General features: G+C 42.8%; 1 protein-coding gene across 3 annotated transcripts in view; it reads right to left on the reverse strand.

Annotated features, from left to right (window-relative positions):
• The window catches only part of LRRK1 (leucine rich repeat kinase 1), a 123,508-nt gene that overhangs the window by 46,288 nt on the left and 52,619 nt on the right, over positions 1 to 24,601 (reverse strand). For all 3 annotated transcript variants that reach the window (XM_082617889.1, XM_082617891.1, XM_082617890.1), the window contains exons 5-10: positions 21,959 to 22,138; positions 21,393 to 21,541; positions 3,016 to 3,242; positions 1,813 to 1,940; positions 1,558 to 1,721; positions 585 to 722 (exon numbers count right to left, since the gene is read on the reverse strand). In XM_082617889.1, coding sequence (XP_082474015.1) covers positions 585 to 722; positions 1,558 to 1,721; positions 1,813 to 1,940; positions 3,016 to 3,242; positions 21,393 to 21,541; positions 21,959 to 22,138 — 986 coding nt within the window. The remainder of the gene's footprint in view (positions 1 to 584; positions 723 to 1,557; positions 1,722 to 1,812; positions 1,941 to 3,015; positions 3,243 to 21,392; positions 21,542 to 21,958; positions 22,139 to 24,601) is intronic.

Raw genomic sequence — 24,601 nt, forward strand, 5'->3', positions numbered from 1 at the left:
TCTGCTTTCAAAGGTTCCCAATGGAGTGGGAAAAACAGACAGATGTATGAACAACCTAAAGGTAGCAGGCAGCCCCATGCTGGGACACACACACGTGTGTACACACACACACACACACACACACACACACACACACGGCTCTGGTAAAAGGCACTTCCTGAATTCACATCCGGGAATTCCAGTTCTGCCACTTCCAGAGAGGGAGGCAGGGACAAGAAGGCCCCGCCCTGTGGTGCTGCCAGGGCTTCACACACCAGAAGGCCTGGTGGGCTCACCCTGGAGCCGAGAAGGAACAGAGCCAGAGGTCAGTCCGAGGGGCTGCTGGGCTGTGCCTTCAACTGTCATCACTGAAGAAAATTCTGGAGGATAAAAATTCATCATCCCGCCACCCTCCCAGAGCTGTTTCATTTCGCACATTTCCTCTCAGTCTCTTTGCACACAACCATGCATGACTTTGACAGTTAAACCTTTCTTTCAACTTTTTTTGTCTTGAAAGCTCGGAAGAAGCACACAGGTTTCACTGCAATGTGGAGTGATTTTCTTACAAAAGCTGAAAATGAGAAATAAGGTGCTATTAGACTTACATCAAGCTGGAAAAGTCCCAGGGGAACTTCTCTGAGTGTGTTTTCTGAGAAGTCCACATCCTTAAGGTGGTTCTTCCAAAACACAGCCATTTTGTCTGGTAGAGACTCCAAGGCATTTTTGGATGCTTTGCAGCATTTCTAGGAATTTGATGAGAAAGAGAATTAATTAGCTTTTTAAATGCCGTGGTGTCTATGATAAAGACTGTTTCCAAATTTAATGTTAAAAACAAGACCATTACAAAAAGGCTCTGTAATAAATACAATTCAGCTAATTAAGAGGCTACAGACTATCCTTGCCCCATTTTCCCGTCCTTGCTCCAAGGAAGGGATGGGAATGGTTTCCTGGGGAGACCAAGGTGGCTCATGGTCCTTTCCCTTCCCTCAAGAACATCTGGCCCATTGTCCTTGGAAATAATGGGACAATTCAGGACAGTGCTCTGAAGAGGAGCCCATGTCCCACAAAAATATGCTTAAACTAGAAATGTTAATGTTAGAGATGGAGAAATTCCATATTTGCTATTGCAAACAGCAATAAAACACAAATATTCTTTATGCTGTTCCATCTGTTTTAACATGCAAACTTCCCAAGAGACAAAACCACGATTTAATGGGCAGCACTATGGATGCAGACTATCCTTCTCTTCTTTATTCTTATTTTACAGCTGTCCTAAAGGAACAACCCCACCTTTTGGACAGAACTCATCCTGGGCCAGAAGTTCAGGCTGTAGCTGTGGAAAGTCCTGTGGGTGTTACGGTGCGAATCTCAAACCCAGAGCCAGGTGCGCTGGCTCTCGGGTGAGTTACCTGCCTGAGACCCTCAGCTGCTGGATGCTGAGTAACATGCCTGTCTATAACACAGGACACCACTGCGTGGCTGCCAAGGGCACGCGGTGTGCACCGCACCCACAGCTCGGTGAGGCTGGCATGGATGTGGACTGACAGCTCCTTTCACGATTTTCGGCAAGTTACTAACCAAAGGGCAGGCCCAGGCATTTGGAAACACCTTCACGTTATTTCTGGAGACATTCAGACAATTGAGTGACTTGAAAGAATGAAGGAAAAGCGCAGGGAGTTCTGTCAATTTATTGTCAGAAATATCGAGTTCCTGTAGCTTCCGCAAACCAATCCAGTTCGTGGCTAGGGGAAAATAAAAAAGGATGAACTGTAAAAACAGCCCAATCAAGAAGAAAATGACAAAGCAAGTCAGGTTACTGATGCTAAAACATACCATTTTCTTCTTCAAACAATTTTTCCAAATAATTTTTTGAAGCTGTCAGTTTTTGAAGTTTTGAGAGATGCAGGAATCCCGGTGGGAGGTGGGACAACTTGTTGCTGGAAATATCAATTTCGAGTAGCCTGTAGTTGGGGGAGAAGGAAGTCAAGGCATCAGAAGAAAGAGGTAAAGCATCACGGGTACATATTTCTCTGTAAACATGTTTCTTTTTCTCCTTGCACAAGGATAAAGAATGCGCATTGAAATACAGCAATATGATTTTTATTCATTGCATTACTGTCACTATGTCATGTGTAGACAAAGAAAACCAAATCTCTCTTTGGTGGATCCTGGTCTCATTGACCAATAGGGATGTAACCTTTCTCACATATGTGATAACAGAACAAGCTGGTGCCCTGGAAGCTATTGGAAATCCAGAGAGCAGTGTTTTTAACCTATTGGACCCTCAAGTCTGTCCAGGTTAAAGACACCCACTCCATGGCACTTGTTTAATATTTTGTGCAGGCTTCTTTCCCATGAGTTACTGCTGACCCTAAGTTCTTTCTAACATTCTTTTTTACTTAACTTAGAGCCTTAGCTTTTGAAATCAGCTCAAATCCCATATGGAATGCGGTCTTGAAGGTATGATTATCAATACATCAGTGAAGGTAAGGTCCTTCCTCTCCCCATGCAGCCTCAGCAGGAGGCTTGGTCCTCTTCCCAAGGCCTCCCAGAAAAGGAGACAGGAGCTGCCTACACCATCAGGCTGCTGCCAGAGTCCTGTGAAATTAACTGTTTCTCTGAGGCCCTGCCCACTTTCCTTGGGAGGTGGACCAAAAGCTGGGTTGTCTGGGCACCATTGTTTCCACCAGGCCCTTTCCTCTGACTCCTGTGTGCAGGAACAAGACTGGGCACCTCGGGCAAGCAGGCCTGTGTGGCTGCCAGCGAGTAGTGGAAACGTGGGCCAGACAAGCCACCCTACTAGACAGATCTTTCTGCATTCATGTGGAAAAGAGGTGGGACCTTGTGCCCAAGAGCTTGCATAATGGCAGGCAGAACTTCCTTCTCTTATTTTAGCTGAAGATCTGTTTTCAAAAGCAACAACTACAATCAGGGAGCATGACTGCTGGAAGAGGACAGTGCAGGAGGAGGGTGGTGGTGGCAGCCGGGGCTCAGATGGCCAGGGCTCACCCCAGGGGCTGCAGCGCAGGAGCCCACCTGGAACAGATGATTTCGTCTGATGACTTCACGCTGGGCAGCTCCCCCAGGTGGTTGTCTGAGAGATTCAGCTTCCGGAGGTTGATGAGTCCCCAGGGGATGATGGAGGGGAGAGATGTCAGGCAGTTGGCAGAAAGGTCCAGCTCCGTGATCTGGCAGGAGATGTCAATGAGCCAGTCCAGATCCACCCAGGGCAGCTTGAGGTGGGACCATTTCACACGAAGAGCCTGGATATTGGAGAAAGGGGGAAAGCACACACCAGCGATGAGCCCAGGGCTCGTTCAGACTTGAAATAAAGCAATGATTTATTCAAGTGTGAATCCGTCTGTTCATCTCAGCAGAGTCCCGAGAGGTTGGGACCATGTTGCCCCTGAGAAGGTACTTATGCCCTCCTGCACCTGCAACCCGAAGGTAATCTCTGCACAGCTACAGCTACTCACTCTCCAGCCTCTAGAGGGAGCATGTGGGCTTAGCATCACCTCTTAGAGGGCTATCACCCTCAGGGGGGAACACAATGGCCCCTGCTCTGTACAGAGGAGCCCACCCAAGCTTGAAGCAGCCTCCCCAGACTGCAGAAGAAGGCTTAGACCCAAACCTGGGTCTTTTCACTTCCCTTCACGGCACTCTTCCCTGTGATTAGAGCAGTTGCCGCCTGCAGCTCCTTACACCACGCTGGGCGCTTTGTGGATGAGCTGCTTCCAGAGTGAGAGACTGAATATACAGACAATGGCCAGACCATATATAAAAAAGAGAACTTTGACCCACAACCTGCAGCAACCTACCAGGAAACTAACCCCCTTATCTATAATAAAGAGTCCAGGAAGCCAAACTTGCCAGAAGCCATACTGCAATGTCTAGTAACAATCCAGGAAGCTAAACAATAACTTCTGTAACAACTGGCCCCAAATGTCCAGGACTTGATTGATAAGTGACAGTTTCCCTAATTTTGTCCCTGCTTCCAACTTAGACTAACCAGGGAAAGGCAAATATGCCCCCTAACCCATCATGTAGGACGCCCCCCTTCTAGTTAACTGCCTCCAGCTTCCCCGTCAACAGCCTCTAGTCAGGGCACACCTGAAGCCTTCCCTTTATCCACCATAAAGCTTCCCCACTCCTCTGACAAAATGCAAGTGACAATGGCTGACTCACTTGCCACCAAAAGCTCTGAATAAATCTCCTTTGCTTTTCTCATTTGATTGGGTCAGAAAGGCCAGCAGTTTGCTGGCATATGGTGGTAAAAGAGATCTGGTTAAATGTGTATGAGCAGGGCTTTTCTCTTTCTTCTTGATCATCAAAGAATTTGGGGCTCAATGAGGTTTCTGGGGAAAGGAAATTGGCTTTTTGGTTTGTTTCTCTAAAGCAGCTGGAAATCCGTATCAGAAAATTAGAGAAACAAAGATTAGTTCTTCACTAATGGGAAAATGTAACAACTGGGAAAGACACCAGAAACATGGGGTAAATTTGCTTTCAAAATTGGCAGCAGCAGACAGACTTCCTTATCTTGCCACAAGGTGGCAATATGTGCCGTATCTTTGTCGCCCCCTTAGCTAACTTGCCAGGATTGGAAAGGCTGGGTCTGCTACACCCTCTCAAAGCTCTGGTCTTCGAACCAAGAAGATGAGGCTCTGTCTCTGTCTGCCTCTCTCTCCATTCACCTGGATGAAGAGAGGCAGTCGATGGTATACTGGATTTTGGGTAAAGAGAATGGGGCTTTAGTCTCAGATTTTTGTTTTGTTTTGTTTTTTGGGTTTTTTTTATAATTGACGTGTAGGCCTGTTTTTGTTGTCATTATTGTCTTCCCCCATAATTTTCCATTTTGAAAAATTTCAGAACTGCAGAGAAGTTGAACTAGGACACATGATTACCCATTCATACACCGTGCACTGTAGACTCACCAATTGTTAATATGTTGCCACATCTGCTTTCTCTTCTTTTTCTCTACACACACATACAAGCACACACACTTTTCATTTATCTGCTGAGTCATTTGAAAGTAAATTATAGCTATCATGGCACTTTACAACAACATGTATCTCTGAAGAACAAGAATATTTTCCTACGTGACAACCATATATTTATCATTTTCAAGAAACGAAATCAATACATTATCAAATCCACAATCCATGTTCAAATATTCCCAAATACCCCAGAAATGTCTTTTATAACTATTTTGTATCTTGATCCAGGATCCCATCAAGAATCACACATTGCATTTAGTTGACATGTCTCTATTTTCTTTAATCTAGAAGAATCCTCATGTCTTTTAATGTCTTTTCCAACTTTGGCATTGTAAGTTTTCAAGTCATTCTAGTTGTCTTCTAGAATATTCCATAATCTGAATTTACTGAGTTGTTTCCTAATGTTTAGATTCAAGTTAAGCATTTTTGGCAAAAATCTCAGACAATGTTGAGTCCTACCAATTGAACTCCACCAGAGGGCACCTGATGTCAGGTTATTTCACTAATGGTCTGATCCCTTGGTTAAGTTCCATTTTACTCTTTGTGATTAATCAGCAATCTGTGGGGTGATATTCTGGGACTATCTGTGAATATTTTATGTTCCTACATCAGTTTACCCAGTGATTTCAGCATCCATTGTTGATTAGGGCCTTACTCACTTAGTACATTGGTGGTTACAAGGTGGTAATTTTTCTAAAACTACCATTCCATCTACATTTGTTACCTGTCATTTTTCTGTACAGAAGTATGTCCCTTCCCACCTGTTTAAATATTACTATGGACTCACAGATCCTTTTTAAATTCAAAGTATTATAATTCATTATTAGCATTATTTCTTCCAATGCTCAGTTAGTCCCCAGTTTGACCACTGGGAGTCCCATCAAGGGGACTCCTGTGTTCCTCTGACATATCCCTATCAGTTTTGGGTACTCCCTTACTTCCTGATAAAATAAGATGTTCAAGTTTCCTCTGGTCCTTTCCAAGTACCAGCCCTGATTCCCTTTAACAGAAAATGTTATTTAGAAACCAAGATCTAGGTGTTGGGTATGCTCATTGCTATTGGGCTGTCACTGATTCTTGGCCCATTGATCCAACACAACCCTATATTTAACATGAGTGCATTCTGATGACTCCAACTTGAATCCAGTCACATCAGCTTCTTCCTAATCTTTCCATAAAAATTCATAGTTGTGTCACCCTTCACCTTATTATTGTTGGTTCTAATCTGTTAAATGAGCAGCTTGGACCAGATGATATCTAGGTCACTTCTGGACCCAGGATTCTTTCTGGCTTATACTCTTGAGAAGGACAATGGCTTCCCACAGAAAGCCTTGGAGTAATCATGACAGCCAATCTAGGAGCCATGCCAGTCTTTGCAATGCCAAGTCAAAGAAGGCCCTCTAAGGGTCTGGCTGCCTCCGTTTCCTGGGTTCTCAAAGACATATCCAGGCCCCAGGTCCAGGGCCAGACAGCTGGACATAAATCCAAGGTGTCCAGATTGCAGTCTGACTTTCTCTACTCACTCTGTGTGGCCATTCTTGTCATTCAATATCAAATAGTTTGGACCTGAACTGAAATGGCAGTCAAATGCAAGATGAAAAGGAGGCTGGTTTTGGTTTTAAATAACAAACCTTAGGTGTCTATAAATAAAACTCTCTAAGGGCCATCAAAAATAAATAAAACAACAGGAAAGATTCAGGTTGCTATTGTGACGTAAACTAGTTGCAGCACATCTTTGGAGGATCAGCTGAGATGTTCTGCCCTGACAATGGCAATCTTCCTCCTGCATTTCCTTCTTGTCCTCTGACCCTGGAGCTGCAGCCTAGAACTGCATAAGGAGCAGAGGCTCAGCCTCAGGAGACTGGAGCCCTGTGTTTGCTTAACTAACCCCATGTGGGGCCTTGGGCCAGTCGAGGTGGAGGTGGGTACTTTCACAGGTGCTATCAGGCTCAACTCCCCTTATAGGAACCTGCCTGTGGATTCCGTGCTGCACTAAGTCAGCCCAAGGGTCATCTCTGTCTCCACTGCCCCGGCAGGCAGTGTGGCTATCCAGAACCCAGACTGCATGCATCTCCAGTGCTGCACCTTGTCTGACTGTGTGTGAAGCTCAGCACCATGCCTAGCATGCAGCAGGCACTCAATAAATGTTTGTGTGCTGAAAAGAATCAAGCCCCTGGGAGCAGCAATCCATCTATTAACACCTCTAACCAGAACGATCACCCTAAAATACCAAGGTCTACTCAAACCCCTCAGCCTTCCTGCACCCCAGCCCGCCTGCAGCAGAACACCTGAACTCCCTCCCCAGACAGCCCCACACCTCCACAATCTGCCCCAATCACTTCCCAAATTTCTGTCTCACTGTCTCCTCCACGACCTCTGCCCACCCTCTGTGCTCCTCTTGGCAGATGGCTGGTGGGGTTAATAATTTGTTCTAGGTAGAAGAAACTGGGGAATGGGCCTACTCCTAGAGCAGAGAATTCAAGACCAAGGGGAAATTGCCAACTAAAGTACAGAAACTGCCTGTTCATAAATGAACCATAGGGCTCAGAAAGTGGACTGGAATTCATAGGAAGGCTGTGGGGGCCTGACAGTGAACTTACTGTCAGTACCTGACTGGCCAACGTGCCAAAGGGCTGCCAGGGTGCTCTGGGGCTGCAGGAGACACAAGGTTGGTGGGACTGGAGCTAAGGGAGTTTTGCAAGTTTTCACCAGAGAGCTGGTCTCCTTTTGATCATGGGTGTCATGAGGTCACTCAAGGATCCCAGATTCTGCAGGCGGGCTGGCCTCCACCTTTGCACTCTGTCCTGCTACCACGACAAAGGGGAAAGGGTGCTCCCTGCTCTGCTTTCTCTCCCCTGGAGTTCACAGCCCTCTTCCCTCCTATCTAAATCCTACTAATCCTGAAAGCCCTGGGGCAAGGACCACCTTCTTCACGCCCAGTAAGTGTCTGTGTTACAGCCCCCAGTTAGGTATCAAGGATGCCATCTTGCTTCACAGTCAGCAGCGTTTACTTGAGCACGGCCAAGTGCACGCCAGCCTGTCAGGCACTGGGGTTGAAGATATGGATGCTGCAGATGCAACCGGCTCAGGGAGTTTATGTCTCGAAGGGAAGAGCTGTGTGTGTATTGAACGTGCATCTAGTCACCTTTCAAGGACTAAGAGTATGTGATGTTGACCAGAAAGCCAGGAAAGAACACCTGCAGGGAAGCCTCCTATGCTTCTTTGGGAGGTACTATTTATCAGAAGTAAATCATCAATAACAAGAGAGTGGCTGTGTGTGGCACTGAATTCTCTAGACATGAGGAAGAGGAGGAAGCAGATGCTGCCAGTTCCTAAAACTGAGCTCTTTCTAGGTCTTACACCCACCAGAGTTTCTGCAGGGTTGAAATTTGTGAAACTCAAGCCCAGGGAGAAGTAGTAAAAAGCAAGAAGTCAGAAAACATGATGACACACTCAGAATTCAGATATGCTTGTGAAAAGACTTCTGGGCTGGATGGTGGTTGGAAAAACATGTAGGATTTCTACCTGGTCTTGGGTTAGTCTGAAAACTTTCACTTATACAAGTTACTTTCCTTTTGGTGCACAAACATTATAGGGTGCACAAGTGTTTCCAAAGTGGCAGAGAGGAAGAAGGAAGGCGAAAGGATGCACGGTACACCTGACATGGAAATGTAGCTGGGCAAGCCCTCATTACTTATTTATGTTTAGTCCGGGCAGGATCACAATAAACCAGGTTCTGAGGGGGTGAAGCCAGCAACTGTATAATTAAATCCATGCACGCTGAACTGCAAAATCAAAGACAGCTGGCTGTGGAGATCCCCAAAATTCAACAATGCCATGGTTAAGGCATATCTCTCCGGAGGAAACAGAGACTATGCTCATGTTGGTCCTTAAGCATGAGCCCTTTCAATTTTGGGCCAAACAGAAGGAAGTACTGCTTTCCCAGAAGACACTGTATGATGACTTAAGAAACTTGCTTTCCAAGGCAGTGGTGGTGACCAGGACCAGTTCAAGAAGGACTAGGGCACTTGGCTCATTACAGAAAGTGACGTTTGGAGTTACCTCTGCATACGAAGGTCTCCTTGTTCTGTGATGGAAGCTGTGGTCCAGGAGGGCAATTACCTGCCTTTATATAATGCTGCCTGAAGCTTCCATACAAAAATAACACGGTGAATGAGCCAGTGGACTACAGTGACATCTCTCATGCTTTTATGTCAGTGCAACCCTTATGGTTGAAGAATATAATTGTTCATGAAGGGCTGAAATTGACAATGTTTTTAGGCTGGCTTTAACCTTGAGAGCTGTGGGGCTGGCAACTGGGCCCTGAGCACAGAGAAGGGTTCTCTGCCCCAGTGCTGGGGGTGGGTGTGCCTCCACAATTTTGAGAACCCACAAGAGCAAGTTCCAACACTGCCTCCTTACTAGGTCTCTACTGAGCCCACAAAGCAGAATCTCCATCTCTTCTCCCTGTGTTTCCATCTCACTGTCCCTTGAGGGGACAGACGAGAGCTCAATCATAGCACAGCATGACACAAAAAAGGCAGTCAGTGGAATTAGTCTTTCCAGTCAAGGCACACGTGTTAAAACGGGGGAGAAATACATAGAATGTTCTAAAATGTATTAATGAACCCTTGGTCTACATAAAACCCAAAACTTTCTTTTTGTGGGTAAGCAGATTCCTGGGTGGTGGTTCCTTGTTGAACCAGCCAGGAAGACAAGAGCCACCTTCTGACACGTGAAGGAACAGTCAGGGCACCAGACATCCGGAGGAGTGCAAAACCAACAGGTCTAATCTGAAAGGAACAGACTCACTAAAAGGTCTGAAGAACAGGCCAAAAGAAACTCTAAAAATGAAGGCGCTCAGAGCAGCAGAGCCAGTTGCAGAATATGAAGACATATCCCAGGCCACCTGAGTGATATCAGTGACTGTGCAGAAGGGGATCTGTGCATGAATGCCAACAAGTTGGGGTAAATTTCAAGCCTACAAGTGTCTTTTGGGAGCCCAGACTGTCAGAGGAGGCTCTAAGTGAGGTGGAGTCAGCTGGACGGGGGATCAGCACGCTAGAGACGGCAACTCTGGCCCAGTCTCCCTGTGCTGATGAGGGCCATGGCAAACGAGGACTATGCCCCACATCCTCGGCCCTGGAGAACCCTCCATGCAAGGCTTCCAAACGCCTACTGCTCAAGTCCCTGCACCCTGGCAGGGACAGGCTCTCAGGAGGGAGGGGGCATTGAAAGTGAAAGGATGAGAAGGAGCCTGGACCTTGACTGGCCATCTGCCTGTGCACATGAGGTGGCCATGGCGGGCGAACGAGGCCAAGGGCAATGGAGAGACAGCCATAAGGATGGTGTCGTGGGCTGAACTGTGTCCCTGAAAAAGATATGTTGAATCCCTAGTAAAAAAAATCCCTGAGAAAAAGCTTATTTGAGCTTATTTGGAAACAGGGTCTTTATAGAGGTAATCAAGTTAAAATGAGGTCATTAGGGTGGGCCCTCATCCAGTATGAGTGGTGTCCTTATGGAAAGGGGAGATTAGACACAGAGGCAGACATGTGCAGAGGGAAGATGATGAGAAGACACAGGGAGGATGGCATGTGGCTGGAGTGATGGGTCTACAAGCCAAGGAACACTGAGGACTGCCAGCAGCCACCAGACACTAGGAAGCAGCAGGGAGGGGTCCTCCACTGCAACTGTGACAGGGAGCACGGCCCTGCCAACACCCTGATGTCAGACTCCAGCCTCCAGAACTCGAGACAATACATTCCGGTTATTTTAAATCAATCAGTGTTTGGTACTTTGTTATGGTGGCACTGATACAGATGGTAACAAGTCAAGTGACAATTGGAGAAGTCAAGACCCGAGAATCCGGAACATTCCATCAACAGAAGCCCACAGATTAAGAAAGGAAATGAAAGAGGCAGAGTTTCTTGAAAGCCAGAAGGATGTCTCTTAAGATAAGCAGATTAGAAACATAATAAAAAGGTGGGAAAAGGACAGTAAAACCAGTCATTAACTTAGGGAAAAGCCTGGGAGGACTCTATGGTGTAAAAGGAGAATTTTGAAAATGACCTGAGGATACTAAAGGGAGTAAGAGAAGGGAGAGGAAAAGAGAAAGGGGAGGACAGCCTTCCTTCTAAACTCAGAAGGAAGATAAATTAAATGACTCACTTAAACGACTTAAATTAAATTAAATTAAACGACTTAGTGAGAGGAAAAAAATGAAATCAGTTCTGACAAAAGCCTGCCTGCTAAAAATATTATAAATGTCAGAATTAGTAGTGGTTAGCTACCAATATAATTTCAAACAAACAAACAAAAAGGGAAACATAACCAAGGAAGCCAGATCAATGAGAAATGTAAGTACAAAAATAACTTACAAGCAAACCTACAATGGCATTTTAAATAGTCAACATGGAACAGTCTGTTGCCTCCAAGGGCACACTCAAACCTGAACCCTGTAGGGGAACCTTCTGGAAGTTGAGCTGTGATCACATGATAATACCTTCCTGGTGACTCTTTGCAATGCATGCACAGAACTTTTTCAAATGACCCTCACAGTAACCCTGTAAGCACAATTTGCACATAAAGAGCCTCAGTGAGGTGACCTGTTTGAAGGTAACAGAACCAGGATCACGATTCAGGTGCCTAATGTTCTGTCTGGTCCCTTCCTACCAGGCATCATGTTCATTCACATGGCCATGGAATAGCTGACATGATTTCAAAGGCATTAGGAGAGATAACCAAGGTGACTCAATAATGATAAAGACACTTAACCACAACCCCCAAAATACAACTATGCTAAATCTTTGTGTTCCAACCCAGGACAAATTTGTAAAAAACAAACCCATGAAAATTCAAGAAAAATATTAGCAGGATATGATAGGTCAAATATGCAAAAAATGAATGGAGGACACTACAATAAGAATGGGAGATGACCAAATACTAGGGGACAGGAGAACGAATTCTGTTTTCAAATCAGTATGAACTTGCACATAAATTGATTACATTCTGTGTAAGAAGCAAAAGTAAAAGGAGAAAAAGGGGGGGAAAGGGCAAGCCTCCTACATATCTTATGCCTGGACAAAGGCAAAGTAAAGGTAGAGACCAATGATGAAAGCAGAATTAAAAAGTGTCCAATTATTTGGCCATTAAAAATGCCCTTTCAAATAATGTTTGGGTAGGAGAGAAAACCAATTCACAACAGTAGAATATATTTTTAGAACAACAAAAACATCACAAGTAATGGGGAAAAAACAAACAACTCTGATCACAGTTACAAAAAGGAAAAAGTGAAGCATGATAAACTAGCTCTGCCCTGCTTAGAATGGAAAGCTAAAAGAAAGCAGGGAAATGAAAACAAAATTAGATTAAAAATAGAAAAAACAAAATGAAGTAAAAACTAGGAAGTTGGTAAATAAAACCAATTCTAGAGTTGTTGGAAAATAATAAAATTGATAATCAATTGACTAAAAATAAAAGTACCTTAATAATCTAAGAATGAAAATGACAATCTAACAACTGCTGAAAAACAATGTTTAAGTTGTGGGAGCTATCCTCAGCCAGAGCTAACAAACCATATAATGATGTTGAAATGCAAAATTTAATTCCAAAATAAAAAATTCTCAAAGTGACACAATAAGAGAAAAAACAAAATAATGTATATGAGACAAACAAATAAGGAAACTAAAGAATCACTCTCCAAAGGCTCCTAATTCAATATAATTCTTTTTCAATCCAATCTTCAAAGAACAAATAGTCTCTGTGTTACATACATGGTTACTTAACAGAAGACTCACTTGATTTTATGAGTAAAACCAATTACTTTGCAAAAGCCATTAAAATTCTAGCCAACTGCATGCACACACATGGATACAAAAACTGTAACAAAATCTTCTCTAATGGAAATCAACAAGTAAACTCAAAGGTTTCAGTTCTGCAACCAAGGAGGATCTATACCAAGAAAATAGCACTGTTGGTGGTAACTTATGGAAAACCTCCAGCACATTTTGTTAAAGAAAAGTGGCCCTCTTTTAATCATCTGAATGCCAAAACATAGTAAATAAAATTTATCACTTTTTCTTCGCTAAAATTCTTAAAAATAGATAAACAAGGTTTGTTTTAAATCAACATTGTGCTTTTTTCCATGTAGTATTTCAGTCATTCCTTTGAAAAATAGGAAACTTACCCAAAAAAATCTCCCTTCCAACTCAAGAATTTTGCCAATAGCAATATGCAAGAGAGAGAAAAAAACAAGAAATAAAAATACTATCTCTGCAGTTACTAAGCATTCAACTTACTGTTGAGAGAACTCCGTTTCCTCAACTTTTAAATAAAGACAAAAATTTCTACCTCACAGACTTGTATAGAAGATTAAAGTAGAATATTTGGCAAAGTACTTTGTTAGCCATGAAGTCCTATGTAAATGGGAGTTTACTACATATATAAAATTTTATCCATCCATCTATTCACCTATTCATCCATGCATCCATCCAGGTATCCATCCATCCGTCCACCCACACACCCATTTTCCATCCATTCATCCATCCATCCATCCATCCATCCATCCAAGCAACCAACTCCTCATCCTGTTCCAGGCCCTGCACTGAGGGGCAAACACAGGGTGAGCAAAGCTGGACAAATCCCTGCTTTCACGAAGCTTCCAGTCAAATGGGGGAATTGACATTAAACAAGAATGTCACCAGAAGAGACAACCCCAAACTTTGTTAAGTGCTCTGAATAAAATGGCAGGAAGCTCTAAGAGATGGAAAGGGGGACGTGACCCGGCCTGTGGGCTGGGGCAGGCTTTCCTGAGGACGTGGCGTATGGCTGAGGTGTGGAGGTAATGCTGGTGTCCAGGAGCAGCGCTGTGCTGAGCATGAGGAGACAGACACTCTTGTCCCTGTTGTGTGGTGTCCACCCTGTGGGTATTCATGGCCAGTAGAGTTCCCCCTGCTGCTGGACATTTGGGTTTTGTTCTCCTAGTTTCTCTTATAGACAGCAGTGCTTTGAGTACAGTTGTGGCAATTACGTTTTTTTTCTTTTGAGTTACATCCTAGAGGTATCTTTCAGAAAGGAAATACCAAATTCAGAGCTGTTCTCTGGGAGAAAAGAGTTTTATAGCTTTTGTCACATGACGCCAATTACTTTCCACACATACGGAACCAATTTATAGTGCCAGCAGCAAGGCTTTGGTGTCCCTTTCTCTTTGACGCTGCCAAGTGCCTTACTCAGCATTTATATTTATTTTTGCGAGTTTAATAGGTATGTGATGGTACTTTCAAGTCATTTTAATTTGAATTTCTGTAATTGCCAATAAGATTGTATATGTTTCCATGCCATGATTTACTATCTGTGTTTTCTCATGTGTAAATTAACTGTTCGTTTCTCTTAACTTCTTACCCAAGGGCATTTGTGAGCAATGTGACAGCAAGGGTCATGGCTCTGGCTTGGGCACTGCTGAGTCCCAAGCAACTAGTAGGTGATATATAAACACTGACTGAATTAAACTCAATTATCAACTGACATGTAATTGCGTCAATGGTGTTTTTTGGATTTCACTTTCTGTCAATTCTTTTTTCTCAAGTATCTGCTAATGTTTTTCTTTTTTAAATTTCTTTAAAAATTATATTTTACTATATTAGTATACTATAGTAAAGTTATATTTTATTATAAATAACTAATTTATATATATATATCATTTATCTTATTTGTGACTATATGTCTTTATACATCTTTATATATCTTTAAAATTTTGAAATGGAATCATTTTCTTCTATAACTGGAATAAATGTGTTTTTTGAAAGTATAGTCTGATAAATTTCCAGTGCTTAACTCTTACCTGTCTGGAATTTATTCATATCATTATGAATGTACTTGTCTATGCTGATATCCAGTAGTTCCAATGACATTTGATAATGTTTTCTTATTCTTTCCTTATTGTGTTTTCTAGCTTGTCACATAAGTTCAAACAATAGTTTTAGTATTTCTGCATCTCTATGAATCATTTTCTCATTGTAAGCTAAATGTAAGTGGCTTGTATAACTGCTGTTTTGTATTATGTTTGATGATCTAGTGGGACAGGCCACCAGGAACCTGAACGGTTACACAGTGCACCTGCTCAGCTGTTCTACCCTGTGACCCTCACTATCTGTTCTCAAGTTCTAGGAAGCACTCACCATGTGGACAACGTCACAGTGGCGAGTCTATTCCATAGAGAAAGCGTATGAATGAGGCATGAGAGTGGGGAAAGATTTGGTATTTGGAAACTAGAGAAAACAGTAGGATAATTGGCTAAATTTCAGGGCACAGGAAAAGTGGAACTGATGGATGAGGCCCATAATAATTCTGAGTTTGATCTCATAACTCTCAGAGGGCAGGTGAAGGCTCTTCCCTTCACACAAGCCAGCGGTGAAAAGGCCGAACCACAGGCAATCAGGCTGCTCCCAGTCTGCCTCTCACCTGCCGGGGCCCCTACTGCCCCAGAGACTTACATCTGCTCTGTGAGACAGTACTACCTGCTGTGAGGAGGACGTGAGGAGCTGAGAAGGTGCGAGGTGCAGATGTAGAAATGCTCTGGAAAGTGTAAATTTCTTGAATAAGACTCTTGGACCAAACACTAGGCCTAACCTTGGGCAAGGATGTTTCCCAGAAGCCTTAGTGCTCACAGTGTCAGTAGCCCTTGGTGAGCTGCTCATGAAGGCCCTAGCAAAGGCTGAGCAGCCACACTTGCTGCAGCCTGCCCTTTCTGAGTATCCCATGTATACAAATCCTCAGACCCACCAGATCACTCTGATGGAGAAGGGCTGCTTCAGCTCCCAGAATGTGCAGCCAGGATGTTTATGCTGGGGCACAGATACAGGCATCTGAATGGCCAGTCACTAGGAATGTTTAAGGTACATCATAAGCCAGAGCTGACCCAAAAATGACAATAGTAGTAGTAATAAGTGATCCTCTCTAGGTTTGCTGCCAGATTTGAAATCATTAGGGACTTGTAAAGAAAATTAATAATTCCCCAACTGCATAGTTTCAGAATCAATTTCAGCTCTTGTGGACTTACTCCTATACTCAGAACAGCCCAGCGTGCCCTCCGGCCCAGCCCTCTCTAACTGCTGAATGGGACAAACACCGTGGTTAGTCCAGGCCCTGCTTAGGCCTCTCCTGGCGTTTCTGTTTTCCTGCTCCTTCCCGGGTGTGCCAACATCAGAGTGTTATTTCTCATGGCAACAAAGCAAACACTGACAGGACAGTCACCAGGAACACAGGCCGACTCATTAAACATTCAGGCAAAGGTTTGGCGATTTTCCAGAAGGGCACCCATGAGCCAGAGCCAGGAACGGCTTTGGCCAGGTCTGACTTGGCTTTGCTTTTGCTCTTTTAAAAGTGTCCAGACCATGTGGTGTGGGCTCTCAGACTTTCCTTTCCAAACACCATCAAAACCTAACTGAGCAGCCCGCCCGCTGCCAGTGGAAAATCAACGTGGGCTTCTCAGCCATTCCCCGTTTGCCAGCAGAGGCAGGTTCTGGAAGCCTGAGAACTAGGCTGTGCCTGACACAGAGGCGTGGTGAACCTTGACTGGCCGTGGCTTCCACAGAGGCAGCAATTACATTAAAAAAATATCAACTAGCTAGTGGGGGAGGCTGAACACAAATACAGAAAAAAACAAGATGACTGCTTCAGCAAGGTCACTGCCATGAATGCCAGCAGGCAAGGGAGTTTTCAGGCTGTGTACACATGGTAGCAAAGCACCCTTTCAGTGCCTGCCCTTGTCTAATATTCTGAACAAAAAATGCCAGCTCAACTCCACTGCACACCTGGGAAGGTCGAAGCACTTACCTCTGGTTTCTGAGTCATCGTTCCTGACACTGGACCCCTCCGCGCTAACCCCCTCTCTTCTGCTGGCAGCACAGAAGGAAAGTGTTGTCACAGGTTAGAGATCATGGCAGCCAGACACACTGGCTGGATGCACACACTGCAAAGGCCCTTGAGTCTGAAATTCACTTGAATAAAAAAAAAAAATACCACCTGCATTGGGGAAGCCCAAGGAGTCCTTATGACTCAGGATGCACTGTAATTTCATTTCCTCTTCCGATTCTACCCAAAAGGGCAAAGGAGAAGAAAAGCAACATTGTCTTTTCTTTGTCTTCTCCTTTGCAGAATGCAATAATCACTTCCATGCTCTATCCCTATCTTGGCAAATTAGCAGGAGTTACCCATAGAAAAGATCACAGACACAGATGTCAACCATTTCTGCTTTTAACCTTAAGCCAAGAAAATGCAAGTCACTGGGTACACATTAGAATCATCTGGGGAGTTTTTAAAACTACTGATTTGGGTCCCATCCCAGAGATTCAGATTTAGTTAGTGTATGGTATGGCCTGTGCATCAGAATTTTTAAAAAGCCCCAGGAATTCCAATTACAGAAAAGTGTTAGAACCACTGATCTACATGAAAGACCTGGGAGGTACAGTTCAGGAATCATGAAATGAGAAAATCCCCAAGTTAAGAAGGCTCAGGTTCTGGTCTGAGTATCACTGTTTAATATTTTCTGTTCTTGGACAAGTAACAGAATATCTCTAAACCTCAATACTTTCATCTGGTAAACAGATTATATTTCTTGCAATTCTTACTAAAGTGTTGTATGGATCAAATATGAAAAGAAAGTGCTGGGAAAAACACTGAAAACCACACACATGTAAGGGTTAGATGATCACTATTTATTTCCTTTTGCAACATGAAGCTGATGTTTAATGTTTATTGAGCTCTTATTATGTTCCAGGCCCTGTGCTAAGTGCACACCTGGCCTCCAAGGTAGATACAATGATTAACTCTGTTTATAACTGAGACCAGCCAAGGCACAGAGAGCTAACAAGTTATGGAAAATAGAATATCAGTGTTCTCTAGAAACTAGGAAACCAGCAATGATAAGAAAAAAGTAAAAAGGAAATAGCAATACATATAATCAAAAAGATGGGAGGGATAAACTAATATGACAGGTCCCACACAAATGTGAGTTGGGTGTGTTCCTCTTTCAAAAGACACAGTCTCGGATGGGATTAAAAACTCAATACTGTTACAAAAAATACACCTAAGACAAAACAAAAACTGAAAATAAAGGCTGGGGAAACTTAAACAAGGTTGATGCAAAGAAAAAAGAGCAGTGTGGCTGTGTGAAGAGCAGACAAACCCAATTTTAAGGATAGAAGCATCAACAGGATTAAGGCAGATATTTGATATAATGAAATACGTTAAAATGGGTCATAAAGCCATAAACCAGGGGTATGAAGCATAAACTTCTAGAATTATATGAAGAACTAGATAAAAATCAGTAGATGAGGAAACCAAGCCCCAGAGATGTAAGTAACCAGATGGAGGTCCTAGAGCAGTGAGGCCTGGAGCCCAGATTAGAGCCAGGAAGTCTCTTGCCAGAGCCTAATCTTGACCACAACACCATCAACCAAACACTCAGAGAAGATATCAAGAAGATTTCAGTACAGATAAAAGCCAAAATGAATGAAGGAACAAACAAAATAAATCATAAAAAAATAAAGAAAATCTAGGTCCTTGGTAGGACAACTAGAATATATAAATCCCTGGCTGGTCTGATTAAATTCAAAAGAGAAAAAGTAAAACTGTTCAACATCATAAATGGGAATATAATAGCTACAAATATAGAAGAAAAGAATTACCAGAAAAGGTAAATGTAACACACTATGATGGCAAATTTAAAAATCTAACGGAAATGGATGATTTTCTACCAAAATATTACCTCTTGAACTGCACATAAGCAAAAGCAGACAACCTGAACTGATCAATGACTTCAAAAGAAGTCCCCAAACAAAGACCTGCTTTATCTAATCAATCTTTAACAATAAATAACTCCTATGAGACTTCTCCAGATTGTAATAAAATGGGAAGTTCCCTAAGTCATTCTATAAAGCTAACATAGTCTTATACTAAAATCTCATAAAGATAATAAAAATAGAAAATTATAGATCAATTCACCTATAAATATAGATGCAAAAACTGTAAATAAAATATCAATAGGTCAAATCCAGCCATAAAAACACCAATTAGCATTATTACAAGATTTCAATATTGGGTCAATATCTATCATCATCATTCATTACATAAACAAATTAAAGTAGAAAAGCTATGTGAATATATCCATAGCTGCTAAAACGAGATCCAACAAAATTCAGCAACATTTCCTAATAAAAATCCTAAGCAAAAAGGAATACATGGAAACTACCTAAATATAACAAGTCTATTTACCAAAAATCTACAGCAAATGACCATAAACTGCTGATGCCAAGACTTTTAAAAACAGGAACAAGAGAGATACATCTGCTCTTTTCAGATGATTCAACTTTTGACATTTCTGCTGATAATCAGTAAGCCATGAAATAAAGTAAGTTAAATAAATATTAGAAAAGACAAGACAAACCTGCTTTAAATTTGCAGATGACTTGATAATATACCTAAAAGTTTCAAGGAACTCCTCTAAAAACTAGAATTAGTAAGACAAGTTGGTAAGGGGACTGGGTAAAACAAATAAACAGAAGAGCTTTCCTTCGTACCAGCAACATTAGGCTGGAAATGGGTAAGAATTATATATATTCCATTCAAACAGTGGCAAAAACAATAATAAATAAACAAAATAGGTTCAGGAAATCTTTATGAGGAAAATTATAAAATCCCATCAAAGAACATAAACGCAGCACAAATTGCCATGGGAGTCACCATAGGAAATGCACAAAATGGAAAAACGAATGTCTGATAACAGTCAAGATATTTTTGAAAAAAGCAAATAAAGAGTAGAAAACTTGCATTAACAGGTTGTAAGGTTTAAATGAAATGCCTATAATCAAAACAGTATAGCATTTGAACAGAAACAGATTAATAGTGGACCAGTGCAGAGAATCCCAAAATGTATATAGGTATATATTGGGGGAAATGGCATTAGTGACATTTCAATTCAGAGGGAAAATCAAAGTTTATTTTAAAAATTGTGCTGGAATAACTGATCATCCACCTAGAAGAGAGGAATGCTAGATTCCCTCCCTCAAACCACATATACAAATAAATACAAGAAAAATTAAAGCTTAAAATATAAAAAATAAAAGAGTAAAAATAGTATAAAAGACTCTAGGAGAATATTTATATAAAATCGAGGGTGAAATGACTTTCTTATATAACCCAAACGCCATAAAGGAAAAAACAAACATATTTGATTATATATTCTTATATCTTTGTTATCTCAAAAGATAACAGACAGAAGACAGATAATGGATTGGGAAAAATATTGGCAACATGTATGATAAACAAAGGCTTAAAATCTCTAACATACAAAAAGCCTCTCCAAAATGAGAAGGAAAAGGTGAGTAATCCTTGAGAAAAATAATCAACAAACTGTAACAGGCAACTCATAAAGGGAAATGCAAATAATTGATGATGATATGAAAAGATGCTCAATATTATTAAGAATAGAAATGTGGACATTAAAACATGGAGATTCCATTTTTACCCATCAGAGTGATGAAAATTAAAAGGCTCCTGGACATCTAGTGCTGGCCAAAGTATGGGGATAGATATCCCCATGTAAAGCTGGTGAAAGTGTGAAACCAGAAATAATCCAAATGTCCACCAGCAGGAAAAGGGCTGAGTCAACTAAGCTACATTCACTCTAGATTTAAGGCACGTATTTAAAAGAATGAGATGTAGCCACATTGACTGATCTAGGGGGAGTCAGTGATAGAGTGCTAAATTTAAAAAGTCAAGTCGAAGATAATGTAAACAATGCAATATTATTTTTGTTATTAAAATGGTAAACTAACTAGAACTAATTCCTGTATGTGTTTTTTCCCCAGTTTTATGGAGCAATAATTGACATACGACATTGTATAAGCTAAGATGTATGACCTGTTGATTTGATACATTTACATACTGCAGAATGATTACCGCCTGTAGCCTTAGCTAACACCTGTACTATGTCACCTAATTACTATTTCATTTTTGTGGTGAGAACATTTAAGCTTTATTCTCTTGGAAACTTTCACATATATAATACAGTGCTATTAGCTGTAATCAGTGCTGCACATTAGATCTCTGGAACTTATAGCTGAAGTGACCAACACTTCGGCTATATGACCAACATCTCCCCATTTGCCCCATCCCCCAGGTGCTGGCAAACCATCTACTCTGTTTCTATGGTTTGCCTTTTTTAGATTCCACATGTAAGTGAAAACATACAGTATTTGTCTTTCTCTGTCTGACCTCTTTCACTCAGCATAATGTCCTCAAAGTCCATCCATGTTGTTGCAAATGGAAGGATGTACTTCTTTCTCATGGCTGAAAAATGTTCCACTGTATATATACACCACCTCTTCTTTATTCATTCATCCACAGACAGTGACTACTCACCATTTTTCCTGGACAACTGCTAGGCAAGGCACTTGCTTCGACGAAATACTTCCTGAGGAGATATTTGCTGGGGTCAGGACTGTCCAGTAAGATGTAGGAACAGAAAAAGGCCCCATGCCGAAGCAGGAATATGGCAATGTCTTCATTCCCTAAAGGACAGAAAGTGGAGAGCTAAGGGCATTGGGATGCAGGGTGTGTCACAGTTGTCCAAAAGGGCAGACACTCACATGTGAAATGAAAATGAAAAGGGCACTGGTGCTGTTGAACTTCTCTATTACCTCCCTTGACGCTGGAAGGTTCCTGTTAGTGACAGAACTTTTGTGGGGCTTTGCCCTTTGAAGTGCCTCCTAAGATGGTCCCTTTGCCACGGTTGGCCCCTGTCACTGAAATCCCCTTGCAGGAGTGAGTAGGGGGAAGGAGGAGAGAGGCAGACCTTTTGAAAAAGCAAAGAATGGAGTTGCAAAAACCTCCACAAAGGCCATTGGAGAGCAGAAGTTGAGTGTGAAGGATGGGCCCACATCTTGACAGGGTGATGGTTTTCATGGGCGGACTGACTGGGGACCCACCTGACTTGATGGCCGCGTAGAGTGGCAGGCGCACGATGACAGGGAACTCATTCTTCCTGACTGCATAGCTCTCTGGGTCGGCCCCGTGCGTCAGGACCAGGAGTTTCACCACTGCCAGGTGCCCCTGCTGGCAGGCCAAGGCCAGCATCCAGTTCAGTAATCGCTGGGGGCTGCAGGGACCTGGCAGGGACGACAGGACAAAGGGAGAGGGTGGCTGGAGGGACTGGTTGTTCCTGCTCTGAAATCCCCTTCGATCACGGGCCTATTTCCAGCTGAAATTTGCTTCCATCCAGTTGACAGTGTCTACGGAGTAGTCCCTATGAATTGCATATGACATTTCCCCACATCATTATAAACCCACTTGCTCATCGAATAACACCAACTGAGGAAAAGCAGCATTCAAAAGCAGCATTCAAAACAGTGTGATCTTAACAATGGAAATAAGACTAGAAAGAACTACCTTCAGTGCTGCAGAATTATCTCTGGGTAGTGGGATTGTGAGCATCCCCTTACTCTCTTCCTCATCCCCAGCCCTGACCTCATCCCTAGAGCAGCATCACACACAGGGATATGGGTTTTGGAGATAGGCAGTTTAGGATTAAAATATTTCAGCTGTGTGGGACCCTGGTGGCACAGTGGATAAGATTCTGTACTCCCAATACAGAGGGCCTGGGTTCGATCTCTGGTCAGGGAACTAGATCCCACATGTGTGCTGCAGCTAAGGAGCCCTATTGCCACAACTAAGGCCTGGTGCCACCAAATAAATAATTATAAATAAATATTTTTAAAAATCCATAGTGAATTTATCTGACCTCAAAAATAAAGATTTAGGGCTTTCCTGGTGGCGCAGTGGTTGAGAATCTGCCTGCCAATGCAGAGGACACGGGTTCGAGCCCTCATCGGGGAAGATCCCACATGCCGTGGAGCGACTAGGCCCGTGAGCCACAACTACTGAGCCCGCGCGTCTGGAGCTTGTGCTCCACAGCAAGAGAGGCCGCGACAGTGAGAGGCCCACACACCGCGATGAAGAGTGGCCCCTGCTCACCGCAACTAGAAGAAAGCCCACACACAGAAACAAAGACCCAACACAGCCAAAAAAATAAAAAATAAAAAAAATAAAGATTAAAAAAAAATGTCAGCTGTGTCATCTTGGGCAAATTTCTTATCCTCTTTGTGACTCAGTTTACCCATCAGTAAAATGGGAACAATAACACCCCACCTCCCAAGTTTAATGTGAGGATTACATGACATAGTGTATGTCAAGTGCTTGACTCAATAAATTGTCATAACCTCTGTCAAGTGCCTGACATAACTCATTATGGTATGTCATTATGTTTTTAGAGTAATAACACTTTTCTGCATTTCCAAATTATCTGTAATATACATACATTACTTTCATAAGTTAAAAAAAATACTTTGATGAAAAAAGTAGATCAGCCTAAAACTTAGAGAATTACTCCCTGAAAGAACTGCCTACTTAATTCCAGGATAAAATAACACTTAACACACTGAATGAACAGAGAGAGCGTGGGCTGAAATGTTACAATATCTTCAAGTTCAAAGTAGTGCAATGACTTTTGGATCTAGCTGCCATACAATCTCATCCTCCACATGGACACTTCCCAATTGCATCACAACACTGTCTCACTTCCAGAGGTGGAAAGTCCTCAGGAATCAAAGTGCTCTGAAGCCTGGAGAGAGTGACCCTCCCTCTGTGATAGGAAACTGACCAGGAAATAGGGGTGAGGCAGAGAAGGCAAGAATTAAAACCCACCACATAAGGTACCTGGCATTATGCCTGCGTTGCAGCAGGTGCTAAATAAATGTCCCTTCTTTGCCCTCAACTGATAACTAAAATGAACAATTCAAAGGAGGAGGTATATGAACAGAAAACGAATTACCCCTCTCCATCACTACCAGATATCCAGCTACGAGAAGTGTAGTCGTCATGCTGCTAACTTCTGTTGAGGATATAAGTGTGTCATTCTTAGGAGGCAGGCCCTGTATTTCACAGTCATAATTTTTTTTTTTTTTTTTTTTGCTGTACGCGGGCCTCTCACTGTCGTGGCCTCTCCCGTTGCGGAGCACAGGCTCCGGACGCACAGGCTCAGCGGCCATGGCTCACGGGCCCAGCCGCTCCGCGGCATATGGGATCCTCCCAGACCGGGGCACGAACCCGTATCCCCTGCATCGGCAGGCGGACTCTCAACCACTGCGCCACCAGGGAGGCCCCACAGTCATAATTTTAATATGAGGAAACCTAAGCTCAGGGAGACTTGGGAACTTGCTGAGGGTCCCACAGTTGGTAAATGGCAAAGTCAAGCCTTAAGTTCTGCTTTATCTAAAACCAAAGGGTGTTCTCTTAACCATACAAACCCCTACATGTATTCTATGAGGCCCAAATCCAGCAGCACTCATAGAGCCCATCTTTCTACCTCCTCCTTCTCTTCAGCCCTGCTCAGCTACAAGACCAGGAATTATATAATGATGTCCTTCAAATGATGTTCATAATTACACAACGATGTACCCACACCCCATGGACCTCTCATCCCTCCTCTTCTTGAACCCTGACTTCATTCTCTAGCTGCCTCTTGTCTTACCTTACTCCCGACAGTGGCTGCCTTTCCTATAGGCTGGGAATTC

This window comes from Mesoplodon mirus (assembly GCF_964341445.2).
Source record: "Mesoplodon mirus genome assembly, chromosome: 4".
Classification (NCBI taxonomy): domain Eukaryota; kingdom Metazoa; phylum Chordata; class Mammalia; order Artiodactyla; family Ziphiidae; genus Mesoplodon; species Mesoplodon mirus.